The 18,550-nt window shown below is 41.6% G+C and overlaps 1 protein-coding gene across 1 annotated transcript; it reads right to left on the bottom strand.

Annotated features, from left to right (window-relative positions):
• Window positions 1–17,681: 17,681 nt before the first annotated feature.
• LOC127136937 (uncharacterized) lies at window positions 17,682–18,344 on the bottom strand. Its single transcript, XM_051063447.1, has one exon. It carries the CDS (start codon window positions 18,342–18,344, stop codon window positions 17,682–17,684), a length of 663 nt encoding a protein of 220 aa, XP_050919404.1.
• Window positions 18,345–18,550: the final 206 nt, after the last annotated feature.

Raw genomic sequence — 18,550 nt, 5'->3', positions numbered from 1 at the left:
CTTGTTGTTATCTTCTGAATCTCATGCCCATGCCTTGATAAAATTCTTGAAGACTGCTCATGTACCTCAGGAAACATCCGTCGATCAATTCGAAAACTATGTTGCTAACCTGACTGTTGACGATGGCCTGGGTTTTTCCAATGCTGACCTGACACCAGCAGGGAAGAATCACAATAAAGCCCTGCATATTTCTATTGAGTGTAAGGGGATCACCCTGTCTCATGTGTTGATCGATAATGGCTCTTCTTTGAATGTGCTACCGAAAGCCGTGCTCGATAAGCTTGACTGTGAAGGCATTGAATTGAAGCCTAGTGACATTGTGGTGCGTGCTTACGATGGTGCAAAGAGTGTTGTCCATGGTGAAGTGGTTCTCCCTATCAAGATAGGACCTCAAGTCTTCAACACTACCTTTCATGTAATGAACATTCGCCCCGCCTATTCCTGCTTGCTGGGACGCCCTTGGATTCATGGGGCCGGTGCTGTAGCTTCGTCTCTCCATCAAAAGCTGAGATATCCAATAGAGGGTAAGATTGTCACTGTGTGTGGGGAAGAGGAGTATATCATCAGTAGTGTGCATACCTTCAGATATGTTGAGATGGATGGTGAATTCTTCGAGACTCCGTCTCAGTCCTTTGAAGTGGTTCCTCCGCCTAGTCCTGTCCTTAGGCCAACTCCTCTTGTGCCCGAGGTTATTCAAGCTCCTCCTGTCATGGTTTCCCTGAAGGACGCTCAAGCTGTGGTTGAAGATGGTGGCTGTACTGGCTGGGGTCAACTGATCAACATACCCTACAAGTCTGATAAATCTGGTCTGGGATTTAGCTCTGAAAAGATGGTCAAAGATCAAATCAATGCTGTAGAAGAGGCTGACAGTGATTGCGACCTGGATGGCTGGATCTACCCAACAATTGGTGACGGACTCAATAATTGGAAGGCTGAAGACACTATCCCGATCTCCTTTAGTCAGGAGTAATTGTTATTGTCCATTTAGTATTGCAAATTTTTAATTTTTCAATTGAACTTCTCCAAGCGTTGTGTCTATGCCCGGGGCACAATAGCTAATTTGTTAAGGGTTTTGTCATTTCATAAGCATATTCATATTCAATAAATCAATGGACTTTGTTGCATTCAAATGTTGCGCTCTTTATCTTTCCTGTCGTCTTTCAAACAAGCTATGCTTTCTTACACACACTCACGTAACGAATTGCAGATCCGTATCCACTCTGGATCCTAAGGATAATAATTCCGCTACTGTTCATTATGACTTTGAAAATCCGATCTACCAAGCCGAAGATGGAAGTGAGGAAGATTGTGAAGTACCTGGAGAGCTTGCCAGACTGTTATTGCAAGAAGAAAGGACTATACAGCCGCATGAAGAGTCGCTCGAAATCGTGAATCTAGGTACTGAGGTGGACAGAAAAGAACTCAAAATAGGAGCAGGCTTGGAAAACAGTGTCAAAGAAAGACTGATTAAGATGTTACGTGACTACGTAGAGATTTTTGCTTGGTCTTATGAGGACATGCCAGGATTGGATATTGACATAGTAGTACATCGTTTGCCAATGAAGGAGGACTGTCGTCCTGTCAAGCAAAAAGTTCGCCGCATGCGTCCTGAAATGTCTGAGAAAATCAAAGCTGAGGTTATGAAACAATTCAATGCCGGTTTTCTAGCCGTTACTTCTTATCCTCAATGGGTTGCTAATGTGGTACCAGTGCCGAAGAAGGATGGTAAAGTGCGAATGTGCGTAGATTACAGAGATTTGAATAAAGCGAGTCCCAAAGATGACTTTCCACTCCCGCACATTGATGTTCTGGTGGACCATACCGCTCAACACAAGGTGTTCTCCTTCATGGATGGATTCTCAGGTTATAATCAGATTAAGATGGCACCTGAAGACATGGAGAAGACTACGTTTGTGACACAATGGGGCACTTTCTGTTACAAAGTAATGCCATTCGGTTTAAAGAACGCCGGGGCAACGTACCAGCGTGCTATGGTGGTTTTGTTCCATGATATGATTCATCATGAAATAGAAGTATACATGGACGACATGATAGCCAGATCTCATACTGAAAAAGAACATCTCGATCATTTACACAAACTGTTCGAGAGGTTGAAGAAGTACAAGTTGAGATTGAATCCGAACAAATGCACCTTTGGAGTAAGATCCGGTAAACTCCTGGGCTTTATTGTCAGTAGTAAAGGAATTGAGGTTGACCCGGCTAAAGTGAGAGCTATTCGAGAAATGCCAGTTCCCCGTACGGAGAAAGAAGTCAGAGGTTTCTTGGGACGCTTGAACTACATTGCCCGATTTATCTCCCATTTGACCGCTACCTGCAAACCCATCTTCAAATTACTGAGGAAGAATCAAGAGATGATGTGGAATGACGAATGTCAAGAGGCTTTTGACAACATCAATAAATATCTCCAGGAACCTCCAATTCTGATACCACCAATTGAAGGAAGACCTCTAATCATGTATTTGACCGTGTTAGAAAGTTCAATGGGGTGCGTGTTGGGGCAACATGACGAGTCTGGTCGAAAAGAGCATGCCATATACTACCTGAGCAAAAAGTTTACCGACTGTGAAACAAGATACTCACTGCTCGAGAGAACTTGCTGTGCTTTGGCCTGGGCTGCTCGCCGACTAAGGCAGTATATGTTGAATCATACCACTTTGTTGATTTCTAGGATGGATCCCATCAAATACATGTTCGAGAAGCCTGCCCTCTCCGGAAGAATAGCGAGATGGCAGATGATCTTAACGGAGTACGATATCCAGTATACTATCCAGAAAGCAATCAAAGGAAGCGTGCTAGCTGATCATTTGGCTCATCAAGCGGTGGACGATTATCAATCTATGAATTTTGAGTTCCCAGATGAGGATGTCATGCTTGTTACTGATGATGAAAAACCTAAACCGGATGAAGGACCCGAACTGGGACCCCGATGGACTATGGTTTTTGATGGATCTTCCAATGCATTGGGCCATGGCGTTGGTGTTGTAATCATTTCTCCCGGAGGTTACCATACACCTCTCACTGCTAGACTATGTTTTCATTGTACCAATAATATGGCTGAGTATGAAGCATGTATTTTGGGACTCAAAGCTGCTATAGATCGGCGAATCAAGTTTTTGAGGGTGTACGGAGATTCAGCCTTGGTAATCAGTCAGATCAAAGGAGAATGGGACACTAAACATCCGAATCTCATCCCTTATCGAGAGCGGGTAATGACTTTAATCCCATACTTTGAAGAGATTACATTTGAACATATTCCACGAGAGGAGAATCAGTTGGCAGACGCATTAGCTACCATGTCATCTATGTTCAGAGTCAGATGGGGCAGCGAAGCTCCCATGATCACCATTGAACGGTTAGATGAACCGGCATACTGTTATGAACTTAACATTGAGAGGGTACAGGAGAAACCTTGGTTCCACGACGTAAAAAAATACTTAGAAGTTCAGGAATACCCTAAAGGGGCCTCCATCAATGACAGAAAATTCCTGAGGAAGTTCTCCGCTAAATTCTTTCTGAGTAATGGAGTGTTATACAAACGTAATCATGATTCGACTCTGCTTCGCTGCGTGGATAGAAAGGAAGCAAAAAGGATTATGGAAGACATGCATGACGGTATTTTTGGGACTCATTCTAGTGGACATACGATGGCCAAGAAGATTCTGAGATCAGGGTATTATTGGTCTACCATGGAAGCTGATTGCCACCATCACTCCAGAACCTGCCACAAGTGCCAGATCTATGCGGACAAAGTACATGTGCCTCCTGCTCCATTGAACGTGTTGACAGCTCCTTGGCCCTTTGCAATGTGGGGCATCGATATGATTGGAGAGATTAAACCTACGGCTTCTAATGGACATCGCTTCATTCTCGTCGCTATTGATTACTTTACGAAGTGGGTAGAGGCAGCCTCGTTCGCTTCTGTCACCAAGAGTGTGGTGGCACGGTTCATCAAGAATAGCCTTATTTGTCGATACGGCATCCCTGAAAGAATTATCACTGACAATGGTACTAATTTGAACAACAAGATGATTGCTGAACTCTGCACGCAGTTCAACGTAAAGCACCATAACTCTTCTCCGTACCGGCCAAAGATGAATGGCGCCGTAGAGGCTGCTAATAAGAACATCAAGAAGATCATACAAAAGACGACAGTAACGTACAAAGACTGGCATGAGATGTTACCGTTTGCTCTCCATGGTTATCGCACTTCAATACGCACTTTGACAGGGGCAACTCCTTTCTCTTTAGTCTACGGAATGGAAGCCGTCTTACCGGTGGAAGTTCAGATTCCCTCTCTAAGGATCATGAAAGAGGCGGGTTTAGGCGAAGATGAATGGATTCAGACTCGGCTCGATCAGATAAATTTGATTGACGAGAAGAGACTTGCGGCTGTTTGCCATGGACAGATATATCAGAAGCGCATGACCCAGGCATTTAACAAAAGAGTCAAGAGACAGGTGTATCAAATTGGCAACTTGGTGGTAAAGCGCATCACTCTACCACAAGGTGATCCCAGAGGCAAGTGGATTCCCACATACGAAGGGCCATTTGTGGTTAAGAAGGTATTCTCCGGTGGAGCCATGATACTTGCTACAATGGATGGCGAAGACTTCCCGCATCTTGTGAACGCGGACATAGTTAAAAAATACTACGCATAACAGAGACCCGCTAGGTCGACGTACCTAGGCAAAAGTAAGGGCATCCCGGCGAACCAAAAGGGTTCGGGAAAAAATTAGGGATAAATATATAAAGACGTACACCCGGCAAGTCGAAAACCTGAAAAGGCGGCTTGGGCAAAAAAGGGTATCCCGGTGGACTGAAAACCTGAAAAGGCGGTCCAAGCAAAAATTAGGGATTAAAGCGTATGACTATGGCCCGTTTTCTGTCAGCTTCAACCAAGTTCCAGGGACTAAACAAGCCAATCACTTCTATCCGACACCAGGAGATGAGATGCTTGAAGACGTAATGACAGTGGCGGAATTAAAATCAATAGGACTTTTCCTGCATAGCTTTGTTTTCTCGACGGTTTCCTCTTACTAGGATTTCTGTCTCCTTGTACACAAATTGCCTGTTCATAGGCCCTCTTTCAAAAATCAATGCAATTTTATTTCATTTTTACTTTTCTATTTTGTTTGCGTAAACGTCCATTGATTTAATTTGAATTAATATATGCATTTGAATATGATCAATGTTTATCAAAAATACATGCCTAAAATAGAAATAGCAATTACTATGAGACTTCGGGATCGAGGAGAAGGTCTAACCACACTTTCCAATGAGCCCGTCGCTAATTCTGTTCCCCAACAAGAACCAGCTATTTCCCAGAAGAAATTGGCAAAACCGGACGAATTGGTCACCTTTTCTATCCCCAGCCAGGTTCTGTCAAATGTTTCTACCATCAGACAGAAGTCAAATCCCCAGCTAAGGAAGGATCATCAGTACAAATGTCTCCGACCAGAAGACTGAGATTTATTCCCCCAGTAGAGTCCCCTGGAAGGACGTTTCAGACGCATAGTGCATTCATTACATCATTTCGCATCACATACCTACATACAATTTTCATTCCGCATCATATACATTATATCATTTCATAACATATACATGCATACAATGCTCGCATTTATCCCAGGCGCATAATTCACTCATCACATCATCTCACAGCACACGCATGCATACAACATTTGCATCTCATGCATCATGGCATTGCATGAAACTAACATTATTTTTCAGGCTAATTATCCTCCGGATCACATTCAAGATTCGAATACAGCTCTCAGATATAATCCATCTGACGAACGTTCTGACATCCTCCCAATGGTGGCATCTCTAAGCCCACCCCAGATATTCACTGCAAATACAACAAATATTATCAGATACAGCCTAACGTACGGTTCATTCTGATTCGGCCCAACATATCAGCTCAGATACGATCTAACGTACGATCCATTCTGACTTTCAGCAACTCCAAATACGGTCTAACGTACGACCCATTTGGATACTCAAATCCTCAGATGCTGCCTAGCGTACGGTACATTCCGGGGTGTAGTCTAGCGTACGACTACTTTCTTCTTCAGATACAGCCTAACGTACGGCTCATTCTGCAACTCCAATACGGTCTAACGTACGACCCATTTGGACCTTCAGCTCAGATACGGTCTAACGTACGATCCATTCTGACTTTCAACAACTCCAATACGGTCTAACGTACGACCCATTTGGACCTTCAAATCCTCAGATGCTGCCTAGCGTACGGTACATTCCGGGGTGTAGTCTAGCGTACGACTACTTTCTTCTTCAGATACAGCCTAACGTACGGCTCATTCTGCAACTCCAATACGGTCTAACGTACGACCCATTTGGACCTTCAGCTCAGATACGGTCTAACGTACGATCCATTCTGACTTTCAACAACTCCAATACGGTCTAACGTACGACCCATTTGGACCTTCAAATCCTCAGATGCTGCCTAGCGTACGGTACATTCCGGGGTGTAGTCTAGCGTACGACTACTTTCTTCTTCAGATACAGCCTAACGTACGGCTCATTCTGCAACTCCAATACGGTCTAACGTACGACCCATTTGGACCTTCAGCTCAGATACGGTCTAACGTACGATCCATTCTGACTTTCAACAACTCCAATACGGTCTAACGTACGACCCATTTGGATACTCAAATCCTCAGATGCTGCCTAGCGTACGGTACATTCCGGGGTGTAGTCTAGCGTACGACTACTTTCTTCGTCAGATACAGTCTAGCGTACGACTCATTTTGCAACTCAGATAAGATCTAGCGTACGATCCATTCTGATCCTTCCTCCCCAGCAAAGGTATCCGCCTAATGAACAACTCACTCTGGTATTCAGACACGGTCTAACGTACGATCCATTCTGATCCTTCCTCCCCAGCAAAGGTATCCGCCTAATGAACAACTCACTCTGGTATTCAGACACGGTCTAACGTACGATCCATTCTGATCCCTTATCCCCAGCAGTATATAACACATTCTGACTCCCCAGTGAAGTCGACAGCATAATGGATGACTCACTATACGGTCTAGCGTGTGACCCGGTATGACACCCATGTCTCCAGATATCGTCTAACGTACGACGCAATCTGGAGCCCTCATCATCAAACTACCTGGATGGCATCTTTAAGCCCATCTCCATCAAGACTAATTGACAGGTGCAAATTTTTGGGGCATTCTAGTGTTCAATAATCTTTCACCTCCAGACCACGAACAGCACATACCATTCTACTCTCTCGGTTCAAGAATATTGAACAGGGGCACCTGTCATACCCCAAAATTTGCCCGTTGATATTACAAAGCATTCCTCAAGACCCTCCGACTTGTTCTGCAAGGCATTGACATCAAATGAACAAAAGCCCGGCTCACAACAGGCCCAATCCAAAAGTGGCCCAAACTAGCTTGCTCGCTAGGCGAGCAATTCCTTCGCCTAGCGAACACTTCATCAGGACACTCGCCCAGCGAAGCATCAGATCCAGAAAAAGCCCAGAATGGCTTGCTCGCTAGGCGAGCAATTCCTTCGCCTAGCGAAGCTTGCGAATATCAAAAAGTTTTGGACCTCATTCTGAGCCCATTAGGTCACCACTACCACTATAAATACCAGCTCTTCAATCACGAAAAGAACACACAGAAACAGAGAAACCAAGACGGACAGAGAAGGACGGAAACCCTGGTGCAGAAACCCTGCTAACCTGAAGGCAGCCCATCCGCACCGAAGCTACCGCCGCCCAACTCAATACGGCATCCAAACGATCAGTCCCTTTCAATATCGCAATTGCACACAGGTTTGCGTATCACCACTGTTTTACGTTTCCAATCGATATTCTTTACATACATGATGCATTACGATTAAAGTTTTGATATATAATTTGATTTCACATGTGAATCTAAGTATGAACATCCTGTATAATTGTCTATGCTATGCCTGTAATCCAATGCCATGAAAAGACAAGTTTTCGGAAGTCATGCTGCTGTCAAACTCCAAACCCGTGGCCGCTCGCTAGCACGTCGCTAAGCGAGCCTGCAGCGAGCATTCGCTGGGCCTTCGCTAGGCGAAGCAGAGGCGAACGGGACAGTGGCTGCTTTGTCTCTTTGCTGTTCTATCTTATATTTATCTAATCATGATTCTGCATCATTTGGCCTGAACTCATGACTGTTATGTGTATTTTATGGTGCAATTGTCAAATCATATTTTATCTCAATGCTCTAACCCGTATGTTGCATGGTGTAAAGGCTAGCATACTTCCAAAGAAACAGCCGGCTAGGCATGCCGCTTTAGGTGTGGACACTTTTGAGGAGATGGTTTTTGGATGACCTAATTTTAATGTGGAAATTCATCTTGCATCACCAAGCTTGATTTTTAATGTATTGATTTCATCGATTTAATGTGGACCTAATTACCTAACTGATTACGGCTATTTAATTAATTGTTAAAATATGGACTTTAAATAAATAATATCGGACCTCTCTCTTTGTTACCCCCCGATTACGTAATACGGTCATGTCCCGCGAATATGGGGATACCCTTAGCAAAGACCCTTCGGTTAAATCATCATAAGATAAATCATGGTCCCTCGGATGTTGCCTTCGAAATTACGATTTTGTCCCTCGATGACCCTTCGGTGTAGCCTACGGTTAAATGATGATAGTCCCTTCGAATGCTAAGGTATCCTCATAACTGTTGTCTTCAATGACCAATCAATGACCCTACGATGACCCTTCTACATCCAAAGGATAAAACTACTTACTTCTCAATAGTAGGGCCAGTTTTACCCTCACAAGGATAGGAAATGACGGTAAAGACCTCGGACAGGTATAACCCTTAATTGCTCATTCATAACCTAAAATATTTTTCCCACCTTACACATTTCAAACATCTTTTTTGGAAAATCACCACTTAGCATACATCCGTACTAGGATCATTGCTGAGTTATATTTTTCTAAATAACTTTCAAATCCAAATGAGATAACCACTTTGTATACATTCATGCAAGAATCATTACAAAGTTAAATTCTCCTTTTCAAGACATTTCCTACACATTTCTCAACCACCTTTTTCAAACTAGCAAAACATAAATGATTGAGCAATTAAGAGCCCATGGATAACCATGGATACAGAGGGTGCTAATACCTTCCCTTTGTATAACGTACCTCCCGAACCTAAGAATCTAAATTAAGGTCTTTCCTGTTCTTTTCCACCTTTCCTTATGGGATAAAAGAAAAGTCGGTGGCGACTCTTGCTAACCGCGACATTGCGATTAAAAACACAAAAAAGTCCAGTTCACCGTATGACAGCTGGAAACTAGGATTAGGGTTGCCAAGGCTAGGAAAGAGGCTTTAGAGTTTCTCATTAGTAGCTTGGAGCAAGAAGAGATGGATAAGGTTGGTGAAGCCAAGGAGTCAGATGCCCATACCTCAAGTGAGAGGTCTAATTCTCAAGATCAATCTAGTGGCAGTTCTGAATCTGAAGGTGAAGAAGATGCTACTTCCTCAGACTAAGTTGCGGTGATGGTCCCCCTGTTTGATTGTTACGTGTTCTGGATATTGTTTTGGATGCTTGGATGATTTGTTGTTTTTCCTTTTTATGTTCGTAATTTTTGGCAGTCCTTTCAGATGCCATGATGTAATATTTGGGCTCTTTATGAGTTCCCTGGATTTCTGATTATCTCAACTGTTGCAGCTGTGTATAATAATGGTTTTATATCTCCTGACATTGTGTTTTAACATTTTAAATGTTATAACATCCTTTGTGACATTCTCTTATGGACTGATTGACATTTATTTTTTCTAATTGGTCACTTTGGTCTATTTTGACTAAAAAGGGGGAGAAGTGATTATGTGGAGAGTTGCAGTTAAATGTGTGGATATAGAGATCTACATTGCTGATGTAGCTAGCTAGGCTAAACAGATGAATAACTGATGTTGAAGGAGATGTTTGATGTGGGACAAAATGATGTTTTGTTTTGTGATGTGGAACAACTGATGTTGAAGGAGATGTCTGATGTTGAACAGAATGATGTTCTGTTCTGTGATGTTGAAGGAGATGTCTGATGTTCTGTGCATGCTCTGTGTTGCACAGGTGATGTTGAAGGAGATGTCAGAGGGTAACTCTGAATGTTACAGGTGCTGAAGGAGATGTCTGTATTGAACAGACTTAGGGGGAGAAGAAGTACCCATGTGTTTTATCTGTGTATTACTAGTTGCTATTATAGCTAGTAATTGTGTTTGCTTCTGCTGCTGCTTATACGATGTTATGTTGTTTAACTACTGATGTGTTTTTTCTTGTGAACAAAATGGACTGATATATGTTTTAGCCAAAATTTGCCAAAGGGGGAGTTTGTTGGTTCTAGGTGTTGGCAACAATTTTGGTAAAACCGAGAGTGTTCACAAGATGTTACATGTGATGTCTTAACATAAGATATCTTGTACCTGCTGGAAGTTTAAAATAGAATTATGCAGGATTATTTCAGGATGTCATACCTGATGTCATGACATCTGATATCATGTACCTGCTGGATATTTAAAATGGAATTATGCAGGATTGTTCCAGGATGTCAAACCCAATGTCATGACATCTGTATATAGAACATTCAATCTGAATGTTATGTATTATGCGATTGCACTTTTAATGGCAATCTGTGTATGATTGATGAGTTAATTGAACACGCTATCAATCAGTAATTATAACGTGATTAACTTATTTTCCAAAGAGATCTAACCAATTGTCATAAGAAGATTTGAATGGAAAATAGTTTTAGGGTTTTATGATGTCCAAGCCCAACTGAATGCTTCTATAAAAAGGACATGGAAAACCTGATTTGATACACAAGAAATACAGAGCGAAATATTGAGAGAGAATAAGGGTTTAAGTCTTGTGTGGTCGTGTGACTTGTAAGCCATTCAATTCATCCATAGATGATTGAATTGGTTTAATTTTTGAGTTGTAATTTGTCACTATAAGCTTTTAAGCATGAGTGTGTGTCTACTTGATTGAAGCTACTAAGTAAGATCAAGTGTGTGTCTTTGAAGAGTGTCTTCTTTTCATGGTAATTCTTGTTTAATATCACTTGTGTGATTGAGGGGGAGTGAGTGGGATCTCATATCTAAGAGTTCTTAGGTAGAAGTCATACATGTAGAGATTAGGTGAAAAAGACTGTAACTTGTATTGTTTACTGAGAGTCTTTGAATTGATTCTATTTAGTGGATTTCCTTCCTGGCTTGGTAGCCCTTAGACGTAGGTGAGTTGCACCGAACTGGGTTAACAATTGCTTGTGTCTCTTGCATTACTGTTCTTTATCTTTATCCTGTTTGTATTATTCAGATACTAGTGTCGTGACATTACCTTCGACATCTCATATCTGATACCAAAATTTCAATTCGTTTCTTATTTTTATCTTTTGGAGTATCGGTTTATATTTTTTCAAATATTTCCCATTTACTCTTAGAATCCTTTTATCTTCATTAAGCTCTTCGATTTCATATGCACCATTAGAGAATACCTGTAGAATCTGAAAAGGGCCTTCCTACTTTGGGGACCACTTCCCCAGGGCTCTATCTTTTCGATCCATTGGAAGGATCACTTTCCAGACCAAATCTTCAGGCGCAAAACCTTTGACTTTTACCTTCTTATTATAAGATATTTCTACTCTATTCTTTTATCGTTTTAGAATCTCTAAGGCATTTAACCTTTCTTCATCTGAGTCAACCAATTCATCCAACATCATGCTCCAATATGACTCCGTTGGAAGTTCATGGTGTCTTTGAATCCTTATGGATTGTAAGTGAGTTTCTACTGGTAGAACATCATCATGGCCAAAAGTTAGCCGAAAGGGGGTCGACTTAGTGGCCTTTTTGGGAGAAGTACGACATGCCCATAAAATCTGGTCCCGAGTTTTATGCCAATTCCTAGGCTTTTTCCCTACATGCTTTTTAATCAAACCAATTATCACTTTATTGGCAGCTTCGACTTGTCCATTAGCTTGAGCATAATAAGGCGTTGAAGTTAACAACTTAAAGCCCATTTTTTTGGCAAATTCTTGCATTTTCTGACCAGTAAATACTGACCCTTTATCCGTTGTAATCGTCTCTGGGATTCCAAATCTATAAATAATATGCTTTTGGATAAATTTGATCACATCCTCTTGGTTCACATTTGGTAAAGGTATAACTTCAATCCACTTTGTAAAATAATCAACTCCCACCAATATATATCTTTGATTTTAAGATGATGGAGGTTGATTTTCCACAATCAATTCTAAAGCACAACCCCTAAATGGCCACGATTTGATGATAGAATGTAATTCACTTGTAGGGACGTGTTGTATGCCTGCATGCATCTAACATTCTTGGCAACCCTTTGCGAATTCGACACAGTCTTTCAACATGGTAGGCTAATACATCCCTTGGTGAAATAAAAGCCATTTCATCGTATGATCGACTTGGTGTGCCCCACACGTTCCACTATGTACAATCGAAAGGGCTAAGTACGCCTCTGACTCACTGAGGCACTTAAGCAAAATTCCCTCAGGAGATTTTTTAAACAATTCTATACCCAAAAGAACATAACTCAATCCTAGATACCTGGTTTTTCGATCAGTAGACGTTGTTGGATTCTGCAGATACACCACTATTGGCTTCCTCCAACCTTCATCTGTCAAATTGTCTATTGCCAATATTTTGATATTTCCTTCATCAGCATATCCTAGCTTTGTCTTTTCTAAGTCTATGGGTGTTAATCTGGTTGCCACGACCTTTCCTCTGACTTCAATGACTTTATGCAAATTTTCTTTTAAAATTTTATACCCGGATGCAATCTGAGCCAAATCGTTAGCCACTTGGTTTTCTAGTCGAGGTATGTGTCGAATAGAAACCATTTCGAATCTTTTTAGCAGACGACTGACGATTATGAAGTACATGATTAAATTCTCCTTAATACATCAGTATTCCTTTGTGATCTGCTTTATGGCCAACTCTGAATCACCCATTATTTCGACTCGAGTTGCCCCTAATTCCAACAACATTTGAAGTCCTTCTATGAGGGCTTCGTATTCAGCCTCATTGTTTGAGCATGTACCTTTTACTTTGTATTGGAATTTTGTTGGAATTTGATTAGGAGAAATGATTACAACCCCGACACATGTACCATCCTTATGATTGACCCATTGAAGTATAACTTCCAAGGTCCCAATTCGAGATAGTTCAGTGCATTTGCATCTATGGAGTGATCGACTATAAAGTCCGCTAACATTTGTCCTTTAACAACTCTCAATGGCATGTATGTTAAAGAAAATTCAGTCAATGCTAATTCCCATTTCCCAATTCGATTATGCAAAATTGGTTTGGATAACATGTGTTTAATAACGTCACAATGAGATGAAACATAAATATCAACAGGTTTAATATAATGTTTCAATTTTGTACAAGAGAAATATAGGCATAAGCATAACTTTTCGATCATGATATACCTAGTTTCGGCATCATTTAAAACTCTACTGAGGTAGTAAATGGCTCTTTCGACACCATTATCATCCTTTTGAGCTAACATGCTTCCTAAAGTCTTGTCAGATGCAGATATATACAATCTCATACTTTTATTTCTACAAGGTGGTGTCAAGATTGGTGGATGACTCAAGTATGCTTTAATCTTATCGAACGCTTCTTGTTGAGTCTGCCCCCACTTGAACCCTTCCTTGTTGAGTAGAAGCAAAGGTGAAAATGTTTGCGTCTTCCCACTAAGGTTTGAGATGAATCTCCTTAGGAAATTGATCTTGCCCAGCAGTGACTGCAAACCTTTCTTCGTCAATGGCGTTTTCGCTTCCATGATGGTCTTGGTCTTATTCTGGTTTATTTCGATCCTCTTTTTGTGGACCACAAAACCTAAGAAATCCCCAACCTGCACACAAAAAGTGCATTTTAAAGGATTCATTTTTAGACCATGTTTTCTCATCCTCTCGAAAGATATTTGAAGATGGTCTACGTTACTCTTCCCTGAAATAGACTTAATAACAATATCATTTATATATATTTGCATGAAAGTTTCCATGAAATCGTGGAAGATCGAATTCATCGCTCTTTGGTAGGTTTCCCCAGCATTTTTCAAACCAAAAGGCAATACTACCCATTCGTAGGTGCCTAAGGCTCTGGGGCATCGAAATGTTGTTTTCGAGACATCATCTTCAGCAATAAATATTTGATTGTACCCAGAATACCCATTAAGCATGCTTAAATATTCATAACCTGCAGAATAATCGACTAGCGTTTCCGCCATTTACATCGAATATTCATCTTTTGGGGTTGCAATATTTAAATCTCTAAAACCTATGCAAACCCTTAAAGTACCATTTTTCTTTATAACTGGCACAATATTAGCTAACCATTCGACATACCTGGGCGTGCGAATGAAATTACAATAGAGAAGCCTTTCGACTTCCTCTTTAATCTTTGAAAGTATTGATGGAGCAAATCATCTTGGGTTCTGCTTCACAGGCATCTTTCCAGGCTTGATCGGCGGTTTCAAATCGACCAGCTCTCTGCTTAAACCAGGTATTTCATTATAGTCTCATGTGAAACAGTCCTTAAACTCTTTTAACAACTGGGCCACTTCGATCTTGAGTTAAGGATGAATGTTGGCACTGATGTAAGTTGGCCTTTTTATCACTCCCTTTCCCAAGTCTACTTCTTCAAGGGGATCCTAAGCCAACATTTTAATGTTTGTTGCTAACGGATCCTTCTCGAAACCCAAAGGCTCGTCGTCATAAATCGCATCGAGCCTCTGGTCTTGCTCTTCATTCTGACCTTTGTCAGGTGGAATTGGGTCAATGTCCTTCCTAGGACCTATCGATTAAGAGGCTTCACTGGCCTTGACAGCCATATTTTTTATTTTGGCCTTTAAGGGCAATTTTTGTTTCTTGCTTTCGGTTATGTAAGCCGAAATCCTCTTTAGCGCTATAAACTCAATCATCATTACTGAATTCACTTCCCCATCTTGTCGGGTTGATTCCCGACACTCCTAAATATCTGAAATCGTCTTCGCCTACTATCTCCATGTCCCAATGAAAACCATAGTGAAGGTGTAGTGACAGGGAATAATAATCATTGTCGTCAGGCGTAAACGTAAACTCGATCGAATCACAAGGTGATATGGTGGCCAAGTGCTTGTCAAATTGGCGCCTGTCGACATGGTTGATAGGGGTTTTAAAGTACCCCTGATCCGCCTCTATGTTTTCGATGATGCCATCTGGGCGCCAAATTATTATCCTCCGGTGCATTGAAGATGGGACAGCTCCGACCCCATGTATCCACTCTTTTCCAAGCAACATATTGTAGTTAGCCTTTGTTTCCACAATCATAAACATTGTGGACCTAGTGACTGTCTCTACAGTTAATTCGACTTGTATAACTCCCATGGTGGAACCTACTTTGCCTTCATAGTTGGTTAGCACCATATTATGAGGTTTGGCATCAGTATCATATTTTCCAATTTTCCACAGCATGCGGTGAGGCATCAAGTTCACAGTCGCTCCACAATCCACCAATATTTTATTAACGAGGACGTTTTCGACTTTTCCAGTGATGAAGAGGGGTTTTATGTGGCTCTTCATGGCTTCGCTGGGCCTCTCCAAAAAGGCAGTTTGCTCTTTAACACAGTCGTTATTCATCACATAGTAACACATTGGCTTGTGCGCAACCATCTCTCTCTCTATAATATTGTTGTTGTCTTCGACTTCAGTAATCCGATCGAATTCCCTCGACATCACGGATACCACCCCGACTAAGATATCTAAGGAGGCTTCTGACCATGAGTCGAAGTTGTCAGTCAATATTTCATCTTTGATGACCACCTGATTGTATTTTTCACTGGCCGTTTTAACTGGAATATTGGGATTTCTTTTGACGAAGTTTGAGTCTTCCCTTTTCTTCACAGCCACATTGGTACTCCACTCAACTTGATCCCTCTCACCAGCTTCTCTTTGGGCTTTTCTCCTCCTTTGTTCTCTCCTCCACTGAGATCTGGTCATAGGGTTTTTCCCCTTATAGTTCTCGGACACATGCGAGGTCCTTTTGTCAGTCCGAAATTCCTTGCGGTAAGCCAATGACAAACCTCTTTCCACCTCGAAGTTCTGCCACTTTTCATGACTGCATTTCCTGCCATCAGTTTGTTTGACCCATTTTCCATTTGACCATTCGACACTAGGCTTGAAGGAAATAGGTTTGAAATTTTGCCCTGCTTGTTTGGTTTCACTCAGCTTCACCATAGGGCGTCCTGGATCAGGATATCTCATGGGATCGAAAGCCCTTCCTGGCTTACCCATTTGATGATTTTGGATGGCTTTTATGACCATCTTGGTGATTTACTCTCCTAACCCCTTCAAGATTCTGAGTTGCTTTTTTGTCGAATACACCACTGCACCTGGGGCATAACATGACTTCCGACTTCCTTCGACTTCTTTTTCTGACACCTTCGAAGGAAGTAAGACAGTGTCTCTTCCTCTTGAGGGAAGGCGACTTTGTTATACTCCTCTTGTCGACATTCATCGTCGACCTCCCTAGAGGTTTCCTATGATAACTCAACCATATTGACCTCCATATGGATATCCTCAGTAATATCCAACCTTTGGAATTGTCTTTGAAGGCCCTCAGTGGCCTTCTCCATCTGAATAAAATCATCAGCGATTTCTTTAGTGATCATCATCAACTTTAAACTTTCAACGTCCTCAGCATCGGAGGCTTAGTCATTTTTGTAGGTGATACCTCCTGCAGCCTTTTGAGTAAGATCATCAAGAGGCGTTTGCCTGAAGTACTCATGAACTCTGACCATAACAGGTCCATTGATGAAGTCCTCAGTGACTTCAGTCATGTTGAAACCGTTAGCGACTTTAATAAGGTTCACTTCTTCTGGTTCAGTGTAATAGGCCTCAGCTACCTGTAGAGGATCGGAGTCGATCTTCATCTGGCTCCGTGTTTTGTCTCCGAACTTGAATCTTCCTTCCTGGATGGCATTTTACACCAGATCCCTGAAAAGAAAACATTGAGACGTTTTATGACCAAAAAAACCATGATATTTGCAAAACCCTATTTTCTTTCTTTGCTCTAAATGGGGGACTTTAGCACCCGGAGGTACTATCATTTGACCATCTTTGACTAATAAGTCAAAAATTTCGTCACATTTTGTAACGTCAAACGTATAAGTTTTCTTTGGAAATTTGTCACTCTTTTCAGGTTCGACATGACTTTTCCCATTCGAAGGTGCTAAAACTTTGCATGCATATGGTGGCCCTTGCGTCAATTCAGCAAGGTCGATCTCATTGTTGTCGAAGTCTGAAAGTCCATGACATGCACTTTCATCATCACTCCTGAAGTCGACATAGGCTACCCTTCTTCCTTTATTTGCCCTAGCCTTTTCTTCCTTCAAATGTTCTAACTGTCAAACCCTGTCAGCCAATTGGGCCATATCCCTTAGGTACTGAGTATCTAATTTCTTTCTAATCGAATAGTCAAGGCCCCCAGCGGCCATTTCGACCAGTTCATGCTATGGTATTTGCGTAAAACACCTAGCTTTGAGCAATCGAAACCTATTTAGATAGTCATCAATTGGCTCAGTGAACTTTCGCTTCATACTAGCCAACTCCTTCAAACTTATCTTCGTTTGCCCCGTGTAAAGTTGTTCATGGAACATTCTTTCCAGTTGGTTCCAAGTGTGTATCGAACTTTGGGGCAAAGTAGTGAACCATGTGAAAGCATTCTTTGTGAGAGAACTTGGAAAAAAATTATCCTAAGGCTTTCATTATTTGACATATCTCCAGCCTCGATTAAATATCTCGCCACGTACTCCATAGTAGACTCAGTAGTATCCCCGGCAAACTTGGTGAATTTGAGGATTTTGGTTTTAGGGGGTGCTTCTGCCTGTAAGATATACTCTGACAAAGGTGACGTATAATTTGGCCTTCTAAGGCCAAAATTTACCCCATTTCGAACCATAATTCTTTCGACTATAACTGCTAGATTATTATCTGCTGCCACGTCGTCATGTCGAACTTGCCGTATAATATCATCAACATTTTGGTTTCTATTCACCATTAATACCATGGGTTCCCTATGTATTTGTGGTTCGATCCTAGGGGGTACTATTACTCCCCCTTGGTTTTGCGAGATCTGGTTAATGGTGAGATCTTCTTCAAAATTGGCCTCTTGATTCTCTCTTACCCAATCTCTAGGAGGAGGTCGTTGGTGCTGAGGTACACCAAGAAACTCTAACATTCGATCCACCTGTGTTGTCATCTGCTGATTCGATTGAGTCATATTTTGAATTAGAAGATTCAACACAGTGGTCAAAGTCTAAGTCAATATTTGAACCATTTCATGATCGCTTTCGTCCATCTGTTACCTCCATGCTGCCGCAAAGTTATTGGTAAGAGTAGGTAATTGTGTTGGGTGTCTTAAACCTGAAGATTTGTTAGTTCGACCCATGTTAACCCCAAACCCTTGCACTGGAGAATTTATGTTAA

This window comes from Lathyrus oleraceus, chromosome 4 (genome assembly GCF_024323335.1).
Source record: "Lathyrus oleraceus cultivar Zhongwan6 chromosome 4, CAAS_Psat_ZW6_1.0, whole genome shotgun sequence".
NCBI classification, from domain to species: Eukaryota; Viridiplantae; Streptophyta; class Magnoliopsida; order Fabales; family Fabaceae; genus Lathyrus; species Lathyrus oleraceus.
Note: the sequence above shows the minus strand (reverse complement) of the source record. Positions and strands in the feature narration are given on the sequence as shown.

Coding starts and splice junctions, on each gene's coding strand:
- LOC127136937 (XM_051063447.1), bottom strand. CDS start 18,344: ATGACTCAATCGAATCAGCAGATGACAACACAGGTGGATCGAATGTTA.